Source organism: Perca fluviatilis, chromosome 19 (genome assembly GCF_010015445.1).
Source record: "Perca fluviatilis chromosome 19, GENO_Pfluv_1.0, whole genome shotgun sequence".
Classification (NCBI taxonomy): Eukaryota; Metazoa; Chordata; class Actinopteri; order Perciformes; family Percidae; genus Perca; species Perca fluviatilis.
In genome coordinates, this window is record NC_053130.1 from 15,110,335 (window position 1) to 15,131,956 (window position 21,622).

Consider the following 21,622-nt stretch of genomic DNA (forward strand, 5'->3'; position numbering starts at 1 on the left):
GTATTGTGTAAAAATTAGGGTTGGGCATCGAGAACCGATTCCTACTTGGAATCGTTTAAAAAAATTACGATTCCATCAGAATCGTTTCTTTATTGGAATCGTTTGGAGGACTTTGTTTCAAATCTGATCATGGGTCCCAGATTTAACATGCGCAAGTTTTGGTTTCTGTAGCGGCCAGACGCTTGTTGTGTTGCAGCCGTGGAGCACAGTAAGCGGTGCTCTAGTGTGGCTTTATTTTACATTGAAAAAGCCCCATGAAACTGCAACCTACCTTTGAATCAAAATAAAACTTTCCTCTTATTTGTGAAATATGCATGTGACCCGTTTCAACTCCACCCTTAAAGAATCGGAATTGAGAATCGATAAGAACCAGAATCGAAAGGAAGAATCTGAATCTGAATCGTTAAAATCCAAATGATGCCCAACCCTAGTAAAAATACTTTCTAACCGTGCTAAAACGTGGCAATCCATCTATAAAAAGGACTATAATGTATGAATGTCACATCATTTTGAACTATTACAAATGTAACAAGAGACCAAAAAAAAGAGAAAATACAGTTCACATGCTGGGGGTGCAAACTATGAACAGCAGCAGTCATGTTCTTATAATAGCTGCATATTACCACTGTCCACATTAGCTTTTACTATTCTCTAAAACCCAACAAGGCTTCTGACACTTGAAAACAGATTGCAATCATTTTGTCTTTTGTACCAGAAGACATTTTAGAAATTAACACTCACCACACAAAGTGATGTTTTCCATGCAAGTCTACTTTTTCATTCACCGTTTACAGAACAAATTTTTTATCTCTCAATTTGTTCAACTTTTTTTTTTAAACTTGACACAACTCCACCCTAACCACACTCTGACAGTGTTACCAGACATGGGTTTCCACAAAAAAATTAGAATTCTGTAAAAAGAAATTCTTAAAGTAAGGCTGTTCAATTGAAGTATGTGTCTCTTATTTACATTTAACAATGACCCCTTTCATTCTCCTGCTAGGTTTTTGAATACAAGCTAGAACACAGAACAAAAACATGCTGCATCCAAATGTTTCTTCGAATAATCCATTATTTAGAGCCTGACACTCAGACTGCACACTCTGCGTCTCATTGTCTTTGGTTCAATCTCCATGAAGATTTTCTGCAGCGCATCAAAAGTGTATTTGAGCTCACCTGGATAGCTCAAGTTTAGAGCGTAGATGAGGCCAAATAACATGGCACATGCATGTGTAACTGATGGCAGCTTGTTAAGGACTTCCACACCTTCTATTACAACCCCAACGTCCTATGGTGGCTGGAGAGGATCCTCCTCCTCCCTTATAACAAACACTGCCATTGTACACCTCTCGAGCTCTGTTTCACCTTGGTCCTTCTGAACAACCTGATAAAAGACAAGAGATTTATTTTAAAAGTTATTCTGATTAAACCTTTGTCTGGTGCACCAATATAAATAAATACCCATGCAAATGTTTTTTCAATCAAATTTGTAAATACAAATTAAACATTGAAATGTAATGACTTGCAAATTCCAGCAGACAGTAAATGGCAGCTCCTCCAAATATTTTTCTCATAGCAAACATTTGACTCATCACAAGTAAAGCATTAGAAGTATTACTATTTTCCTCCAAAACATAACAAAAACATAAACGGTACATACTTTTAGGTTTGCACTATAATGTTAAGACACACCTGCCTTGTGCTTTCATATTTTCATTAATTTCAGAATCTGTCCACAGCTTGATACCTTACACAATGCAATATTTGGCATGTCCAGGCTTTCATTACTATGTCTGCACTACTGCTGCTCTGAAGAGAAATATTTTATACAATATCTTGTATCTACAATTTGTTTTTATTTGACCGGATTCTCTTCTGTGTCTGATTTCCTGCTCGGCTCATCTGCTCTGTTGATGCGGCAAGGCCCAGGCTTCCGTCAAAAAAAAGAGATGGCACATATTAGCGGAGCACCGCGCCCAGCAACTTGTGAAACGCTACACGGCGCTTCTGGTGGAATCACAAGCATTTACTAAAGACCAGCTTCAGCGAAGCTAGCACAGCCAGAACGCCACACAGCCATGCCCGGCGGAATTAGGTTTGAAATTAGAAAACCCATTAATAAACAAATGCATTTTGTTTTGCGAATACAAAACATCAAAGCAAATATACAACATAATAGTAATTCGTTACATCATGCTTAATGAACAAATAAAGTATAAGATTGTTCTGTGGATTTCCTCACAAATAAGTAATTGGCCTTTTGCGTGAATGAGTAAATTTAAATGCACCAGGATGCCAGGTTTGAGGTGAGCAGACATTAAAATGATTTCTACAGAAATACACTGTTTAAGAAAGATACAATACTATAATAGAACACTGTTACCAGCTCTTTTTTTATCTTTTACACTCATCTATGCTGAGAAAACAGGGATGCAATCAATTCTGCGGAATTGATTCTGCCCTTAAAGGTCCCATGGCATGAAAATGTCACGTTCCCCCAGCCTGCCTATGGTCCCCAGTGGCTAGAAATGGTGATAGGTGTAAACTGAGCCCTGGGTATCCTGCTCTGCCTTTGAGAAAATGAAAGCTCAGATGGACCGATCTGGAATCTTCTCCTTATGAGGTCATAAGGAGCAAGGTTACCTCCCCTTTCTCTGCTTTGCCCACCCAGAGAATTTGGCCCACCATGAGAGAGAGAGAGAGACATCATGGCTTTCAAACGAGCAAAGTGGCAGTTGGTCAAGGCCACACCCCCACCCTCCACCTTGCCCCCCCCCCTCTCCTCCTCAATAGCTACAGACAGAAATGGCACATCCTAAGGAAAGCTCAGACTGGCTATAGTGGCTGTAATTCTGCACCAAGGCTGAATTTCACGAAAGAGACTTCAGATACAGTATTAGGGGACCACTAAGGCCTATATAAAAGAGGCTTCAGATACAGTATTAGGGGACCACTAAGGCCTATATAAAAGCATCCAAAGAGCACCATGTCATCGGACCTTTAACACTCAGTAAGGACACTTCAAATCAAACAGGAATAAAATTATCGGAATTACTGTTATGGCCACATGCTTTATTTTAACAAATTTGGAATTTTTGGGGATTTAAAACCCCCAAAAAGTTTGCACACAAATATCGAAAGACATTTAAAAATAAAAAAAATGTTGCTTCTAACATCTAACGTTCAAAAACTATACATTGGATAATTTCTCATTATTGATAAACACCCTCAAAAGTAGTTATAATTTTTAAACAGTACATTACCATGGAAATCTTTACAAAATCAGCTCTACCTCCCACTACATTTAAATTGACTCACAGCGCTACCTGCTGTTGTGGGGGAGGCTAGCTATGCTAAACTGGATAGCCACCTAGCAGACAGGGGTTGATGTTGGTTTTGGAAAAGGGAATAAACGTATTATGTCCTTCAAACATCGCCAGGTAACGAGTATCAATATCACACATGATCTAGGTACAACATTTAACCACGACTAGCCCGAAATCCACAGAACCAGCCTGAAAATGAATTAAATCTGAAAAGATTGTATGAAACTCTATGGAGCATAGCTGTGTAGTTGTCGCACCTGTTCGCAGCTGGCAAATTCCCGTCTTACTTAGAGGGGCTTAACTTAGCGAAGGGTTAATAATGGCGGAAAGATTTTGCCAAAAGTTATGAGGAATTTTCTTTTCTTTGTAGGATATATTTGTTTGTACTTTTAAGACAGTTGACAAGTGTTGAGACCATGTATGACTTTTAATATTTCTTTATCTTGTCCAAAGTGATTATTGCATATAACTACTTACCAGATATTCCTTGATAAGTTTGTCCACATCCTCCCCAAGGTACACAATAAGAGACTTCAGCAGGCACTCCCTCTTTAGATTTACCTCAAGACTCTAGGTGAAAGCACAAACAGTACAAAATTATGCTGTTCAGTTGTATAACTTGATTAAAGATGCAACTGCCACACAATGCACATGGGTTCTTTGGTAAACAGTAATTTTTATTTACAAATGCTTTGAGTAAACCAGTTAAAAAGTCAGTCAAACTCAGAAGAGAAGCATGGCACATCTTCCAAAGTGTATTCTAACTCTACAAATCTCTGCAAATTTTATTCGATGTACTGAGCATACATACATACCTGATCCAAAACTCTCAGTATGTTCCGGGTCTTCTCTCTGACAGTTCCTCCCTTGTTTCTGATGATATCAATCAGCTTGCTGTGGTGCTTGTCCAAGGAAGCCAGGAACCGCGGTTGAAGAGGAACAGTTGTAATCCTCATGAATTCAGCATTGATCTTTAAAAAAAACAAAATAGCACATTACAAGATGTGGTGTGTAAGATCTTATTTTTGACATCTAGGGCCTAAAGATGCATTATGGCTCATTAGCATGTTTCTAATGGTAGGGAAGAATATTATAGGACTGAACTATTGCAATGGATTTACAAAAAAGTTACATACCTCATCCATTGAGAACAATGCGGGCCATCTGACTTTTAACTCCTCCACTCCTAATTCCTTCTCCACAATTTCATGCCTCCGCAGTGAAAACGTCTTGGCCATTTTGTCCTTTATCAGTGCACGGTTGTTTCGTTTCATCACCTCACTTAGAAGTAACAGTCTCTCCTTTTCCAACTTGTCTGGGGTCTCTCCAGTTGGAATGTCAGGTATGTGGTTGGCCTCTCCTCTCTTAGGTCTCTTTACTTTTTTTGCTGGCAATGCATCCTCTGGAGCTTTGGACTTAAGTGAATTTGCAAGTAATTCAGAACACCCAATGCCCTTCAACTGAGTTCGGTAGTTGCCCATTTTGGTCTTCAACCGCTGCTTCCACCCATAACAACCGTTGTATGAACCAGGTTCAGAGAGACATGGATGCTTCTTGATAAGTGCTTCGGCAACATCACTGAAGTCAGAATCTGTTGGGTAGGCCTTGTACTTGAATATCTCCTCAGCTACCTTTTCCAGAATATCAGATTTTGTTTTTGAACTAGGTGTCAACCTTGTCATGTTTGACCTATACACCACATTCCCCTTCTCTAACTGCAGTTCAGTGTCATAGGAGAACGTTGGTATCGGAAACTCTCTTGGCCACATCTAAGTTCTTGTAGAGACAGAGCTGGAGGGTGTGGAAAGGAGCTCTGTGTCATCTGATTGAGTTGACAAATCATCACAGACAGTAAGATTAAGTCCTTGGCTGCAATCATCAATTATTGGGATGACCTTGACAGTTGCCAAGTCCTCAAGTTCAACAGTAGATGTCAAGTTCACAAGCGCATCTCCAAAGTCTCTGTCTTGGTACTGCAGTCTGAAATTACCATTAAACACACACACTTTCCGCACTTCATCCATAAGCTGCTCCATTGTCTCTGGAATTCCATCAGGCAGAATTAGCTTCCTGGTGTCATCAGGATTCAAAACAACCCGCAACTTGGCTGGCCTTTTCACTGCCATGTCAGCCCATCAAAAAGAATCTAGTAAAAACAGGAAGAAAAAAAAAACAAAACATTAGTATTAGTTGTATGGTCCATAACTTTCATCTTATTACTACTCACCAATTTTATGATTAACAATCCCACTAATCACCATTATAGTGATAAAGAGAAGATTTACACTTTCTGAAATTCCCATACATTTGTGTCAAAAGTCAAACTGCTATGGCCTTAAAGCATTGTCTTTTTTACATTATGAGAGGACAGCAAAATAAAGCAAAACAAGGAATTCTCAAACATTTCCAATCCTACACTCATTCATATTCAACCTTATGCATGTATGTATCTCTTCAGAGAGATGAGGCGCCGTCCATCAACCATGTAGTGAGCCAGAGGGTAGGGATCTGTCAGTTCATGCACCCCAACAAGACTTAGTTCCCTAGCAGTAGATATGACTAAGTCATAAGCTCTGTAATGTTCCAGGTACCAGGCATCCCATTTAATTGAAATAAAGCTTTCGTACGAACAATTCACCCATATGAACTATTTCCCAGAACTCTGGAAGTCCAGCGGCAGACCCATGGGCTACCACCAATTCCAATCTTGTAGTTGAAGGCCGTTGTGGTGCACTTCTTGCAAGGTTCAGTGTCCATGTGTTGATGTCTTTGCTTTACTGCCAATGCAATGTCCTCATTAATAACATCAAGGGAAGTGTTGAAACATCAGAAACCTCCAAAGAGGGCTTAAAAAATCTACACGCGTGCAGATTATATGCAGTCTGAAATTGGTGCCTTTGAGCTAATGAATACAGTACTTTTTGTAACAGTTTGTATGACGAATTACTCTTTTAAAGAAGCTATGTTTTGCTTCAAATCTCATAGTCCATAGTGCAACAAGGGGTCCGAACTGGCGTATTAACCCTGGATAATGCTCCAAGTAATGATGTTTGGGGCGAATTCTTTGATCAGGAAAAACTTCTTGGAATACTGTCCTGTGTTCAGATATCTTGAAGTCAAGATAACAAATAGAGTCCTCCGTGTGAAAAGGTGCAACAACCAGTTCTACAATGTCCTTTAATTCACAGAGGACTTGCCCGCGCTGGTTCGTTTGAAGGAACTCTGGTCCCGATCAAGAAAGGAAGAAATCTCAACAGGCTCCATTCTCGTGTGCATTTCCTCCAATTGTTGTCTTTGCAGCGTAGGTGAGGGGCACAAGATGGGGACGGTTTGTCTTATCGGTCCACTTAAATGGAAATGTTGTTATTGCTTCATTTAAATTGGCTAACGTGGAAATATTTTTTTGAAATTAACACAGTAAGACAAAGAGCAATCTCAGCAGGGATAATTCCTTCAAACAGATCATGAGATATATCTGGGGGGAAATCTCTGTGCCACACAGAAATATGACAGATTTTCTGACAGCGTATAACTTCCTTTTAACACCAAAATGACTAGCCAGTGAATTTTCTTCAATAACTTTAAGATGAGCAGTATGGATATCCTTGCTTCTTCACACAAAAATGCTCCAGACTTGACTTCTGTTGTTTGAATGTCTACATTTTCTGCTGTACAAAATCTGCAGACATATTTACCTGCAAAACTTTCCACAAAACCTGCAATACCATGGGCTCCGAGATTGTCTGCTACTACACAATGAACAAAGCCTTTCAGAGATTTCCCCAACTTGGCAATGAACAGTCCTTGTTGTTCTAATATAATAAGATCATCTACTAAGGGCTTCAAAACACTGTCAAATCCATAGCACTTAACATCCTCAGTATGAATAAGTGCAGCTAAATATATATTAGAAAGCGATGAGTGACAACTAGCAGGCAAGTTCCCCAATGCCCAATATACACCACAAATTTTATGTTTTTTTCTGGAGGTACCAAGGGGATTACATATTTCAAAATCATCTACATATAAAATAAGTGAAATAGCACACTCCTTTGACAACGGCAAATTTTCTCTGTAATTACTACCATCATAAAAAGAATTTCATATGAAGATTTTAAATTAGTTGCTTTGTCCAAAAAAGTTTCACAACTTAGAATCTGCTGTAAAGATTTTAGAATAGAAATATACTGAAATTATTTTTTGTTTTGTGAGTCGAGCACAAATTCTACAGATTCTACAATATTAAAATGTTTTTTGTAGTAAGTCTTTCGCTTCCAGGCAGTGGAAAGAGGGCCACGGCCACTACAAGAAGCAGTGATTGGATTTGACTTAGAGAGAGTAGATGCTAGGTCTTGCAGAATAGTTTCATCTACTTGACAGTTACCATTCTGTAAGTGCTGAGCTAAGGTTTGATGGATAAGAGGGACAGAAGCAGTGCCTATTAAATAGTCAAACTCTTGCAAAAGTTCATCAACAGCCACACTAGAAACAAGACAAACATGTTCTAGCTTTAGTAGAAGAGAGGCAACTTTGAGCTCAACATTACATGTCAAGTCATTTAAATCCTGCACATCAAAACTGGAATCACCCAAGTCATCTGTACTTAATTCATCTAAGGGCTCAGTACCAACACTATCAATTTGGATACTGCTACAATGACTTTCAGCAGAAAGATTTACACTTGACCCTTTTTTCTCAACTACTTCAGGCTTTAGGTCAGTTTCAGAACAATCCTTATGATTTCTGCTTCTGTGAGTTCGGAACGAGCCATACACATTTGTTTTGTAAGAACACCCCTGAAACACACAAACTACCGTTTCACTGTTGTTCAGGTGCTGCGCTATATGTTGAAAATAGTCTTTTAAATTTGAACGTTGATTGCAACTGCATAAAAGACATTTAAATGTGGTAAGTTCCGTTTGTGAGGATTGCTGATGACATCTTGACAAGTGGCTCAAAAGTGCATTCCAAGTCTTGCAGGTACATGGACAGTTGAAATAGATGCAGCGATAGGAATGGTGACGTCCGTAATGTCTGTGTTCAAGCTTATAATGTTTAAGTAGCTCAGATCTTCGTGAAACAGATGTACCACAGTCTTTGCATTTCCACATTCATCAGAAGACTAGGAAAGAAAGAAAAGTAGACCCACCTTACCAATTTGCCACTTAATACAGTTTACGTGATGCAGAATGGTACATTTACATGCAGTTTATATAAACAGTTATGTTTTTGTCATTTACTTCAGCAGGAAAGCAACGCCTTTTTAAAGCAAAGATATTTCATTTTACTAGTTCATTAGTTGTAGAGGTATCATTACTTGTCTCCATATGTCCCTACTTTGCAATTATTCAAAAGCTGTAATAAGTGAATAGCTTTATACAGTATGAAAAACAAACTGATGTTCTTACAATTACTGCAATCATTTAAATCAATTGTAAGGTTACTTAAACTGCATGAAATGACTTACTATTTATTTAATAGTTTATTGCCTGGTCAAATGAACTTACTGTAAGGTGGGTAACTTTGTGATATTTGTTTTGACTAGAGATGTGAGGAGACACTTTCATACTGCCAGTCACTACATTACAAATGTAACTAAAGCAATTTTAATTACATTATTACTAATAGATATTACATTAGTATTAGTATATGTTGAAATATATTAGGTTATCAGCTGCATCTCTATTTTGGGTTTTTAATTCGTAATTAAACATACATGCAAATGTTCACTTAATTCCCGGACTTACCAAATTCAGTAATGGCTAAAATTGTGACCTTTTCAGGAAACAGCAAACCTGTCAAGACAAAGAAAAAGGCGAGATTTCACATTTAGTTTTACATGGGGATATTAGCATTATCCATAATTGTCACTAAAAACTATCAATTACATCAGAAATATTGGCGGTAGTATACTGACATATTATAGAATTAAAACAAATTCCTTTTTAATAAGTACTAATGATGAAAGAGCAAGAGGACCAAAGTTATGATATCCCTCAAAGCAAAACTGTAAATCTGGATTAAAAAGTCTCTATGGCACAGAAAATGGTCACCTATTAATCCCTCTGTTGCTAAACTGAACAGATGCACAGGACGTGATGTGCAGAGCACTTCTTTAAGTGTCATGAATCACTAAAACTAGTTACTCATTGAACTGAAATACGCAATTATGCAATTAAAAGTTTAAAATATTCACCAAAAATCAACCAAAAGACATTTTCTCATTCCGATTGCTGTAGTAGCTGCCAATAGTAAGCCTTTACTTACTACAGGTCATATTTGTCTCATATGTCACATGATGGTGAAACAGTATGCAATTAAAAGTTTAAAATATTCACCAAAAATCAACCAAAAGACATTTTCTCATTCCGATTGCTGTAGTAGCTGCCAATAGTAAGCCTTTACTTACTACAGGTCATATTTGTCTCATATGTCACATGATGGTGAAACACCATGTTTGTAAACAGCATCTATTTACAGGCCTTGTTCTTGCCTCCTCTATTTTGGTCAAAGGAATCAAAGTTAGAATTCTTGTTTCTAGAGGAACAAAATAAGTGTTACATATACATGTGCTTGGTGGGGGCAGGGTTTATTCTGAAGATTGTGATGCAGACAGAAACACACATGCACATGCAGTTATCTCCTCAAATATATGGAATTATTCGAAGTTTTTGGCTTTAAGGTAAGGTAAAATACAACAATAGGTTACTGATGAATAGTGTAAACATGTCAAATTTTAAACATATTTTATTGAGTTTTTATGAAGTAAATGCTTGGTGTGCAGTGCATTGTAGGGAAGGGAAAACATGTTTTTTATCATGTGATACCTAAAGTTGTATTTGCAAGCATGTTAAAATGCAAAAACAGTTTAGGACTATTACTTTATTGTGTATAGTGAGGCTGGCACTCATTTCACTGTGGGAAAATTTGATAATGTTGCAAGAAACTGGGGTATCGGGGGAGGGGAGCGCAGTAGGGACAGTAGAGCAGAGTGATTGATACATTGGAGGGGGAGAACATTAAAGTGCTCATATTCTGCTCATTTTCAGGTTCATAATAGTATTTTGAGGTTGTAGCAGAATAGGTTTATGTGGTTTAATTTTCAGAAAACACCATATATTTGTTGTAGTGGACATTGCTGCAGCTCCTCTTTTCACCCTGTGTGTTGAGCTTTCAGTTTTAGCTACAGAGTGAGACATCTCAATTCTGTACAATCTTTGTTGGGAGTTGCACATGCTCAGTAAGTACTGCTAGCTTGTCAGTTGCAGAGTATGAGGGAGTGCCACGCTAGCAGCTAGGCGAGCATTATAACGTGTGTTTCAAAGTGACCACGTTTGTCTCTGAAGTAAAGGCTGGACTACAATAGAACTGTTTGGAGCAGTTGGTGAACAGTGTTTTCTGTTGGAGATGGTAAGGCCCTTTGGGGTGGACTTTGGGCTTTTTCACTTTGTAAACCAATAACGTGCACAAAAAAGATATATAACACAATAAAGGAAAGGGGAAAAGCCAAAAAGCACAATATGAGCACTTTAAGGTGGTCTGGTATATTAAGGTGGGCTTAAATATTGGGTGAGCTACATTTAATTGTGGTCAAATTATATCAAAATTTACAGCGGTTTGAGATGGGGGTTTTAGGTCTATGTGCTTCATTCAAGAGCTTGACAAAAGACAGGATGATAGAACACTAACTTATCATGTTTAATTACTTTAATATATTATATATTACTTTATAATTATTATAGTGAGACAAAGTCTAGGCCTAGTTTTATGTTTGCAATAACAAAGAATAAATTAATCACTAACAAAGCAACTTTTGTGGTAAAAAAAAACATCACAGACAGAACCACCTTCAAGAGCATTTTACTGATGTCTATCTATAAAAAATACTGTTTGTGTCTTTGAGTATTACGTTTTCATCAACTATTACATTTTAAATTGTCCTTTGAATTTGTTTAGGAAAATGCCAAAACTGAGAAAGGGAAAGAGAGGATCCCAGAAAGATTTATGGGAGGAAGCAGGAGGACTGGAGGCTGTTGTGAGGGAATTTTCAAAAGTTAACTTGAGAGGTGCCACTTACAGTTCAGATCTATGGTCAGAATTGTCCATTTCACTTTTGGAATTAAAAACTATTCCAAAAACACTGGTTGTGGGTAATATGGAGCAGCAACAGGAGGGTCTTTTAGAGACAGGGTGCATAGACAGGAAAGCAAAACTAATGCTGAAGTTGAAGACTGTATTCCATCAGATGTATGTAAAGGAGCTGGATCAGACATGATCATAGATAACTTGCCTGAGTTCAATGATGATGTAGCCCCGTCTGAAAGGAATGAAAGAGAGTTGAGTGATGAAGAGCTTGGTAGAGAGAGTGGTTCTGTGGCAAAGACGGATGATCAGGAAGAAAAGAGTGAACAGGATGAAACACATGTAAGTGATGAAGAGCTTGGTAGAGAGAGTGGTTCTGTGGCTAAAGACGAAGATGATCAGGAATTAAAGAGTGAACAGGATGAAACACATGTAAGTGATGAAGAGCTTGGTAGAGAGAGTGGTTCTGTGGCTAAAGACAAGATGATGGAAGAAAGAGTGAACAGGATGAAACACATGTAAGTGATGAAGAGCTTGGGAGAGAGTGGTTCTGTGGCTACAGACGAAGATGATCAGGAAGAAAAGACTGAACAGGATGAAACACATGTAAGTGATGAAGAGCTTGGTAGAGAGAGTGGTTCTGTGGCTACAGACGAAGATGATCAGGAAGAAAAGACTGAACAGGATGAAACACATGTAAGTGATAAGGAGCTTGGTCGAGAGAGTGGTTCTGTGGCTACAGACGAAGATGATCAGGAAGAAAAGACTGAACAGGATGAAACACATGTAAGTGATGAAGAGCTTGGTAGAGAGAGTGGTTCTGTGGCTACAGATGGAGACGATCAGGCAGAAGACAGTGTAGAGGATGCTTCAAATCCTGTAACAGCAAAAAAGTGGTTGCATTTCAAACAAAAAAAGAATACAAAAAGAATACAATTAGAAAGATTTCTCCAGTTCCTAAGAAGTTCAGAATATTTTTAGATAATAAAACTTGGAGGTCAATCAGACCAGAGAAAGGAACAAAAAAATTAAGGGAACCATGGACACATGTGATCTATGATAAATTCAACCAAACAAACCATTGCTGTGTTCTTGCCTTCAAATATCAACATGCTCGATTGCAAAACAGCAGAAAAAGAAATTGCCCATATGTTCATATCAAGGCTGTGTGTACATTTCCCTCCTGCCGGGCACAATACACATTTTGGATGAGCAAAAGGCCAACATTACAACAAAAAAAGGTGTCCCTAACTGTTTACCGCCACGGACATGTGTGTCACCTCAGACAACACACAAGGAAACGAAAAGCTTCGGGTATGAAAAGAGGTACCTATTGCCAAAAAAGTCAAAAAGGGAGTGAGCAATACGTACTACCAGCTCCTCAGTCAAACACCGAGTGAAGAAGTTAGGGCAGGTAACCTGACAAGATCTCTTAACAGAGACATTTTAAAAGCAATATCTTCTGAAGTCAGGAAGGCTGCATCCCTAAATGAAAATGTGGTGTTGGAGGTCCTTCGACACTAAAAAATAATGAGGGAATGTGACACAAACTTCATACATTTCCCTGGGTACATCCAAGATTTTCAAGTTGACCCATTCAGTACTCATATGTAGCAGCGGACAGGGATTGGGATTTTGGTTGGCCATCTGAGGAAGAAAGCACCAGTAAGCCTTTACCTAGACGCCACAGGAAGTGTGGTGTCTAAAATCCCAGAGCAGAACAAGCGTATGTTATATTAACGCACTGGTTTTGGCCGGAGAGGGACGGGGCACACCACCTTTACCAGTAGCGGAGATGTTGTCAAATGACCACACCGTTCCATCCATCTCCCACTGGTGATGCGCTTTCTCCACACTGTCTCAAAATTCTACGGTACATACAGTCAGGCATGTGGAGACAGACTACAGTTGGGCCCTGATTCAAGCGGTTCTCCTTTCTTTCTTTTAACAAAGAAAGCGTTTCAGCTTACCTTAACCGGTGTTTTGCCATTTGCAGGGGCAAACAGAAGTGGAAGACTTTCAGAAGCTCTACATTTATCCACCTCTGTTCTGCCCATGTGCTGAAAGCTGTGGCCCAAGTAATTGGCAGACATGTAACAGATAAAGGACACCGTGAATTTCTTATATTCGTGTTTGCCAGGCTGCAAAACAGCCAGTCATTGCAAGATGGCGTCGAGATTTTCCAGTGTCTTTGCATTATCTTGCTTGCCAAGACCAACGTTACAGCTGTCAAAGACTGCCTGCAAGCACTTCAAAGAGTAATTCGCCGGTTCAAGTGTGAACCCAGTGTGAAAGAAGATCCTACTCACATTAATCCTGAGGAAGAAATTGAGCAAGCAAAGACCATTGTGGGCAGATCACCCTTTTCTGCTGTCTTCCAAGGTGTTTATGAAGATGCTGCAGTAGCCATTACCACAGAGGAGTCACCGGAAGAGAACATCTATCACTGCCCTGGGATCATCAAAGCACTAATGGATAACTACATGGCCATATTTCCCATGTGGAGTGGAATAATGTTGGGAGACTTGAGAAGACATGTGGCTGACATCGACAAAAGGAAGGAAGAAAGGGATTCAGAGGACAACAGGAAAACAAGGGAAACCAATTGTCATGTTGAAGGATGGTTCGGAATAGTGAAGCAACACATCCTGCGAAAAAAAAAGCACATGAGACCAGCAACCTTCATTCGCACCATGTACACATCTCTGCATGGAAGGTACATAGAGCACACAATGCAGCATGACTTGCCAGATCGCCTCATCACTAAGCCTTTAAGATCCACAGACATAAAGTTTTCAGAGGAGACATGGGCCAAGAAGAATGAGAAACCTGATGTGAAAGTGAGCAAGTCCAAGTACTATACTGTTCCTGACACAATGCCTGCACCTAAACAGAAAAGGGGACAAAAGAAACACAAAGGCAAAATAAGAAGTGTTGGTAACAAAACTGACACAAGATGCTCAAACAAGGTCTTACAACTCCCTGCCAGCCAAGAGACAACACCAGAAGAGGCCAGTGATGGTGATACGAACAGCCATGATGAGAGCACTGATGCGGAAGGTTCAGAGGTGTGTTCACATCTTCTTTAGTATATTATAACCCCAAATCACAAAGAGTGTAAAATGTGAATAAAAACAAGATGTAATAATCTTCAAATGTCATGAAGTCATATTTAGCTACTAAAAGGACACATCAAACATATCAAATGTTAAAAATGACAAATTTGATCACTAAAATAAAATGTATGCTGTACATGCAAGAAAGACATTGTTAAGGAAACATAAAAAAATTAAAGCATGATTGACACAGCTGTATTCACCAAATTACCCAGTTTGAATCCTTCAGTTAGAAACATATACCAGTAGTTACGGTATTACCATTAATATTAGAAATGCATAAAGTTTAATAATGTGACAAATATTAATGACTACAAAATGAGGGTGGGCTTGTTCAATGGCAGCTTTCTGTACCAGGACTAGAGCTTGAGTTTGCAAAAATTTTAATGAGTTTGCAAATGATGTATGAAGTGATTACAAATTTGTGTTCATACTGTATGCTTGTAGGTTGATGCCCTTTTGGAAATCAAATTCAACTGAAGTTGTTGTGGCTGTTGTGAGATATGCGAAACAGAAGCTTGATTTCACCCCTGCGGCACAGAGAATTTCTCAGTTTAAGGCCTGATGAACTGCTCATAGGCGAGGCAAGTATACCATTAAAACTGTTGTTGTCCCACATTGTTTATGTGTAATTAATGTATCTATTTATTTACAAAGTTTATCTGAAAATGAAATAACTTATTTTGCATAACATGATATGCAACAAGGATGTCAGACTAGAAGGTCTGGAGTGTGACTTCAGAAAAAGTTTGAGCAAAGGTGTTGCATTATTGATCCATTCTCTGACATGTTGACAGTGGCATTTACAGATTTTATGATTACCTACATTTTCTCCAAAAGGTGATTGGGTGCTACATTCAAGTGATCCTCAATTCAAAGAAGTCTGCTGACCGACTATACAACATGAATCACTATGTAATGGGACTAATTTTACATGGCACAAGAGAGCAGATGGCCAGGCAAGGGTTGACAAATGTAGGATAAGTAAATTGTCCTCATTTATTATTCTCTTTTTTGCTTCTGTACAGAAATAACACTGTACTTACTGTGACAATTTTATGACTACTTTATTTTGTCAGGTCACATTTGATGATTATGATGGAGCCATTGGATTTGTTAATATACGAAATATGCACTGGTAGTTTGTGGTGAGTACAGCAACTTATGTAATCCTATGAGCCTTTACAGTATGAACTGTATGGCTCATGGTTTGTGCATTTAAAGGGTTGTCTGAAGTCATTAAGTAGTATGCCATTAACCTTATCAAGTAAATACACGTAGGTATGTTAATATGTTTGAATGAAAGGTAAAGAGCTTTAAACATTTTAGTAAGTAATAAACTCGAAGAAAGTGCTAGATTTAAGATTGTGACATATTTCTTATTTAGCCAAACGTTGTCCATGCTGTAGCATGCTATTAATACCTCATTGTTTTTAAGATTATATTATTTTTAAATATCTTCATCCCTATCTTCATGAAATCATTTCTGTCACGTCTGTGTTTCCTTTGCGTCTTGTGGGATCATTACGTTCTGTCTGTGTACTGTTGGAGGGTGAGTTGCGGTTTCCCTGTTGCTGAGTTTCCTTGTAGTTTTCATGTCTTTAGTTTCCACTGTGATTTTTTTGGAACTTGTTTTTGCTCTGCTAGTTTATGGACACCTTTTTTTGTAGTTTTCTTGTAAATAAATTCTCAACTCTGAACTGAACTGCATTTGGGTCCAAGCCTCGCTACTTACCTTTTGTAACAATTTCCAAGTATTGTCCAAACAAAGCACTGTGCTCATCCAACAGTATTTCATTTGTGGCCCCTACTTATCCTCTTTTAAGATTTCAGTTTTTTAATCATTCTTTAATAACCAATATTGTGGAACTTCAACCTGACAAATCTGTCAATTCTAAGTGAAGTTTTTAGTTGAATGTTAAAAGGTAATTAAAAAAGGTTTGTCAATTGTGGCTTTGGTGTTTTACCAAAACAAAGCTACTTATGTTATTTTTACTGTTTTTGCAGACATAGGCTTAAAAATTGCATGGTTTAATATGTTACTTTTTCAAACAGTATCTTCATGCCCTCTCAAGCCACATTTTTGTGGTCGATCCTCTGCAAGGGACAAATGAAGTTGAGGACTCCAGAAAGGCTGGCCACAGATTTGGGTAATATCAAATAGATTAATGGAAATAGATACGTAACACACACATTTGCTAAAGCCATACAGTAGACGTGAAGGTTAACCAAAATACATTTTCCTTTCATCCTGTAGACAGTACTTCAAGATGCGCCGGAACAGACTTGGAAAGGAGGACTGGGTTAACATAAAGTGGAAGCCTGGGAAGATAACCCACACCTTTCAGGAAGATGTAACCAGTTGTGGGGTCTTTGTCATGCAGGTGATTCTGTACAACATGCGATCTTTATGATAGCTCTAGAACTTTGTTTTAATATGTGAAATCATACACAATGCATGTGTTTTTTTGCCATCCGTACAGATGGCCAAGATGACAGTGATGGAGTTTCCAAAGATGTCACAGTCGTTTCAGATTGACTCATCCAAAGAGTCTCTTAAAAATCAAAGAAGACTCATGGCAGAAGAAATTCTCATGGCATCAGGTATATTTCAGAATATTTAATGTTAAACCCTTACTACAAAGTAAATAATAATATACTTTTATTATTCTTTATCAGTTTCAAAGGATGAGTTCTGCTCCTTCTGTGGAAATAAGAACCTGCCTGCTGGAGATGATGTTTGGGTGAGAATTTATGTTTATTTGATTTAAAACATCAATAAATAATCTGAATACTGGATAATCTGGTGATAATCTGGTGATAATCTGGAGTCAAATTCCAGAGAAAACATTAAAGTAATCAAATAATGTCTAATTACATCAACGGTGTTATGTTAACATTTTCTTTTTAATCGATGTGTAGATTCAGTGTGGAAATTGCACAAGATGGTTTCACACGCAGTGCCTAGGAATGACTGCAGCACAAATACCAAACAAAAATACCCCTTGGGATTGTGTGTTGTGTATCAGCCCTAGCTAAAGAGGCTGTAGGTGAGTTTGGGGTTTAAGTCTGGTAACTACAGGATCCAAAATTTCAACTACTGCCACGATGGTAATTGTACACAAACTGCATATAAAAGGAACATTAAACACACCAAGAAAAAGTAAATAAAGCTAGAATTTTTTTAGATAGTTTTCATTATTCACATAATTAATACAGATCTGAAATAATTTTCTATGTGACAATTAACATTGTGGATGTGGTCATTAAGAATGAATGTGTGATACCGATATTTCAGTTAGTTGTGCCACCTTTTTTGTTTCAGTTAGCATAAAAGTTTACATAACATTAGCATAAAAGTTTACATAACATTTTTACATGACACATATATATATATATATATATATTATTTTTTTCTGGTGTTGCAGACATAAGCTTCCTGAAGATTACATGGTTTAATATGTTACTTTTTTTAAACAGCATCTTCATGCCCTCTCAAGCCACATTTTTGTGGTTGATCCTCTGCAAGTGCCAAATGAAGTTGAGGACTCCAGAAAGGCTGGCCACAGATTTGAGTAATATCAAATAGATTAATGGAAATAGATACGTAACACACATATTTGCTACATACACTAGACGTGAAGGTTAACCAAAATACATTTTCCTTTAATCCTGTAGACAGTACTTCAAGATGCACCGGAAAAGACTGGGTTAACATCAAGTGGAAGCCTGGCAAGATAACCCACACATACATGCTTTTTTTTTTTTACACTTTAAGTAATTGTGTTAGTACAACCACCTTTCCTGTAGTATTTACTAAAATATTTCTATATGTAGTTTGAAGACATTTCTTGAGATAAATACCCACAAAAAGTATGTGTCTTTTTGAAAAGTAATAGTTATAGTTCAACCATTTTGAGCACTTACAGTGAAAAAAGTATGGAAACAATTATTTTGAATGATTAAAGTATTACATGTTTTAAGCAATAAAAAATGTGCCAAAAATAGGATTATAGTTATTTTTTTAAAGTGACTGCTGTAGTGCAACCAACAGGGGGCTTTCTATGTGCGTATTACTGTTGGAGACATGAATCTTTGTTTATATGACACATATTAAATGTTTTTGGCAAAAACAATTCACCAAAATTAGGATTATGTTTTTTTTCAGAAGGCAAGTGCTGTAGTACAACCAGGAAGGGGCCTTCTATGTGCTACTACAGAAATCAGAATGCGAAAAGTCCCTTTCATTGATTTTTGGTGAATATTTTAAACTTTTAATTGCATACTGTTTCACCATCATGTGACATATGAGACAAATATGACCTGTAGTAAGTAAAGGCTTACTATTGGCAGCTACTACAGCAATCGGAATGAGAAAATGTCTTTTGGTTGATTTTTGGTGAATATTTTAAACTTTTAATTGCATAATTGCGTATTTCAGTTCAATGAGTAACTAGTTTTAGTGATTCATGACACTTAAAGAAGTGCTCTGCACATCACGTCCTGTGCATCTGTTCAGTTTAGCAACAGAGGGATTAATAGGTGACCATTTTCTGTGCCATAGAGACTTTTTAATCCAGATTTACAGTTTTGCTTTGAGGGATATCATAACTTTGGTCCTCTTGCTCTTTCATCATTAGTACTTATTAAAAAGGAATTTGTTTTAATTCTATAATATGTCAGTATACTACCGCCAATATTTCTGATGTAATTGATAGTTTTTAGTGACAATTATGGATAATGCTAATATCCCCATGTAAAACTAAATGTGAAATCTCGCCTTTTTCTTTGTCTTGACAGGTTTGCTGTTTCACCATCATGTGACATATGAGACAAATATGACCTGTAGTAAGTAAAGGCTTACTATTGGCAGCTACTACAGCAATCGGAATGAGAAAATGTCTTTTGGTAGATTTTTGGTGAATATTTTAAACTTTTAATTGCATACTGTTTCACCATCATGTGACATATGAGACAAATATGACCTGTAGTAAGTAAAGGCTTACTATTGGCAGCTACTACAGCAATCGGAATGAGAAAATGTCTTTTGGTAGATTTTTGGTGAATATTTTAAACTTTTAATTTCATACTGTTTCACCATCATGTGACATATGAGACAAATATGACCTGTAGTAAGTAAAGGCTTACTATTGGCAGCTACTACAGCAATCGGAATGAGAAAATGTCTTTTGGTAGATTTTTGGTGAATATTTTAAACTTTTAATTGCATACTGTTTCACCATCATGTGACATATGAGACAAATATGACCTGTAGTAAGTAAAGGCTTACTATTGGCAGCTACTACAGCAATCGGAATGAGAAAATGTCTTTTGGTTGATTTTTGGTGAATATTTTAAACTTTTAATTGCATACTGTTTCACCATCATGTGACATATGAGACAAATATGACCTGTAGTAAGTAAAGGCTTACTATTGGCAGCTACTACAGCAATCGGAATGAGAAAATGTCTTTTGGTAGATTTTTGGTGAATATTTTAAACTTTTAATTGCATACTGTTTCACCATCATGTGACATATGAGACAAATATGACCTGTAGTAAGTAAAGGCTTACTATTGGCAGCTACTACAGCAATCGGAATGAGAAAAGTCCCTTTCATTGATTTTTGGTGAATATATGTCTGAGAAAATTCTTTGCAATCTACCAAAACGGTAATTTGTAGACGGCCCCTTAGACAGAACCTAACAACAGAACAGGAAGTTAAAATCGAATATCAAGTGAATATCAAACGTCCAGCCAACTTCACCGCGCTCTTTAGTCTTTTACTCCGAAGGTTTACGCCACTTACAGTAACATGCATTTAAGCCGTGAAATGCGACAAAATGTCGACGTTGACGAGTTTTACCTTCTTCGCCTCATTTTGCTCTGCTGCCAGCTCTGTGTGTACGGCGTGTGCGAGCCGCTGTTGTGTCAAAGTCTTTCCCACCGTCGAATAGTACTTCCCTCTTGTTTAAATGCGTAGCGACCCCAGTGTGGTTAGCGATAAGGTGGTTCAAGTTCAGGTATTGTTAGGGGAAACATGTCGACGGACGGGGGAACGATTTTCCACATACAGCTTAATTTATGGTAGCCGCGGTGTTCGCGTCGCGAGGTGCACCTCCCCGCCCTCGGCAAAAAAAAGAAGAAAACGTCTAGAGAGCAGAACAGGCCCTCTCCTAGTTTTTAAGCATGATTTAAATACGAGCGTTATCATACCACCATTACTTTTAAACACAGAGACAACAAACGAATCTCCCTGTGCATGTGAAAAGAATGCAAATAACTTAGTTTAGCTAGCTAATGTTACCTAGCTAGCTACCGTTAGCTTAACATGTGCGCAAATTACAAAAGCAGTTGTAAAGTAGTTGCCCTTCATTCCACAAACTTTAAATGAGCATGGAAAACAAACGCTAACATTAAAACAACACAATAAGACTGCTTACCTTGTTTAAACGAAGTTTCCTTGAAAAACCAAACGACGTCTTCATCGAGCGCGGGTAATGGCGGACAACAGCAAAATTCAGAACGATGCAAGGGTTCGGTCGGGTTACGCGTCGTGCAGTACATCACGTGACATGAAAACCTCTGGTTTAAAGTGAAAATAGAATTTAAGTACAATTGTTGCTTTTAATTTTTTCTATGGGGAGTGTTATCTGCTTTTATGCAAACGGAAATAAACAGGTTTATCCTAGAAACCATGATTTTCAACTAGACTAAATAAATGACACAGTGGTTTCACTTTTTTCAATGTGTGTAAATTAGCAACTCTTTACTTTCAATATCATCAATTCACGCAAAAGGTGATGTAGATACAGTATGTCAGTGTTGTGTTCATGACTTGTTTCTGCTGTCCCCAAGTGGCCAAGAAAAAGTTATCGCAGGTCTACAGTAATTCGTGAGAAAACATTCTGCTTTAAGACCTGGTTTAGGTTTAAGTTGAAAGATAATATGACACAATTAAAACAAGGTAATGTTGCAAGGAGAAAACTGTCTTTACACAATTACAGTAAATAAAAAATATATAGTTAGTTAAATGTAGATGACTTTACACACTGTCTTTTAGTTTCCTGCTTTAAATACTCAAATATTTATAAAAAT

At 37.7% G+C, this 21,622-nt stretch overlaps 1 protein-coding gene and 1 long non-coding RNA gene across 4 annotated transcripts; one reads left to right on the forward strand and one right to left on the reverse strand.

Moving 5' to 3' along the window:
- Positions 1-338: 338 nt before the first annotated feature.
- Positions 339-20,745, reverse strand: LOC120548563. 3 transcript variants are annotated; one of them, XM_039784907.1, is made up of 6 exons: positions 20,391-20,602; positions 9,074-9,121; positions 4,463-5,472; positions 4,142-4,297; positions 3,804-3,896; positions 339-1,384 (listed from the first exon to the last, which is right to left on the reverse strand). In XM_039784907.1, the coding sequence occupies exons 3-6, from the start codon at positions 5,093-5,095 to the stop codon at positions 1,289-1,291; spliced, it is 978 nt and encodes a 325-aa protein (XP_039640841.1). In that variant the 5' UTR covers positions 5,096-5,472; positions 9,074-9,121; positions 20,391-20,602; the 3' UTR covers positions 339-1,288. The 3 variants fall into 3 exon arrangements, with proteins under 3 accessions (XP_039640841.1, XP_039640843.1, XP_039640844.1); XM_039784909.1 differs by lacking the exons at positions 9,074-9,121; positions 20,391-20,602 and adding an exon at positions 5,760-5,923; XM_039784910.1 differs by lacking the exons at positions 339-1,384; positions 3,804-3,896; positions 4,142-4,297; positions 4,463-5,472 and adding an exon at positions 6,954-8,448 and having other exon boundaries at positions 20,391-20,745.
- Positions 16,473-18,801, forward strand: LOC120548564. The gene is made up of 7 exons (XR_005637195.1): positions 16,473-16,674; positions 16,782-16,908; positions 17,008-17,128; positions 17,204-17,268; positions 17,447-17,574; positions 18,005-18,099; positions 18,203-18,801. It is a non-coding gene; the product is annotated as an uncharacterized LOC120548564 (long non-coding RNA).
- Positions 20,746-21,622: the final 877 nt, after the last annotated feature.

Excerpts from the sequence above, each read along its gene's own strand:
- LOC120548563 (XM_039784907.1), bottom strand. The coding sequence starts at position 5,095 with ATGTGGCCAAGAGAGTTTCCGATACCAACGTTCTCCTATGACACTGAA. Across the intron at positions 3,897-4,141 it reads TACTGAGAGTTTTGGATCAG|AGTCTTGAGGTAAATCTAAA; the intron begins GTATGTATGTAT and ends GCTTTCACCTAG. Across the intron at positions 1,385-3,803 it reads AACTTATCAAGGAATATCTG|GTTGTTCAGAAGGACCAAGG; the intron begins GTAAGTAGTTAT and ends GTCTTTTATCAG.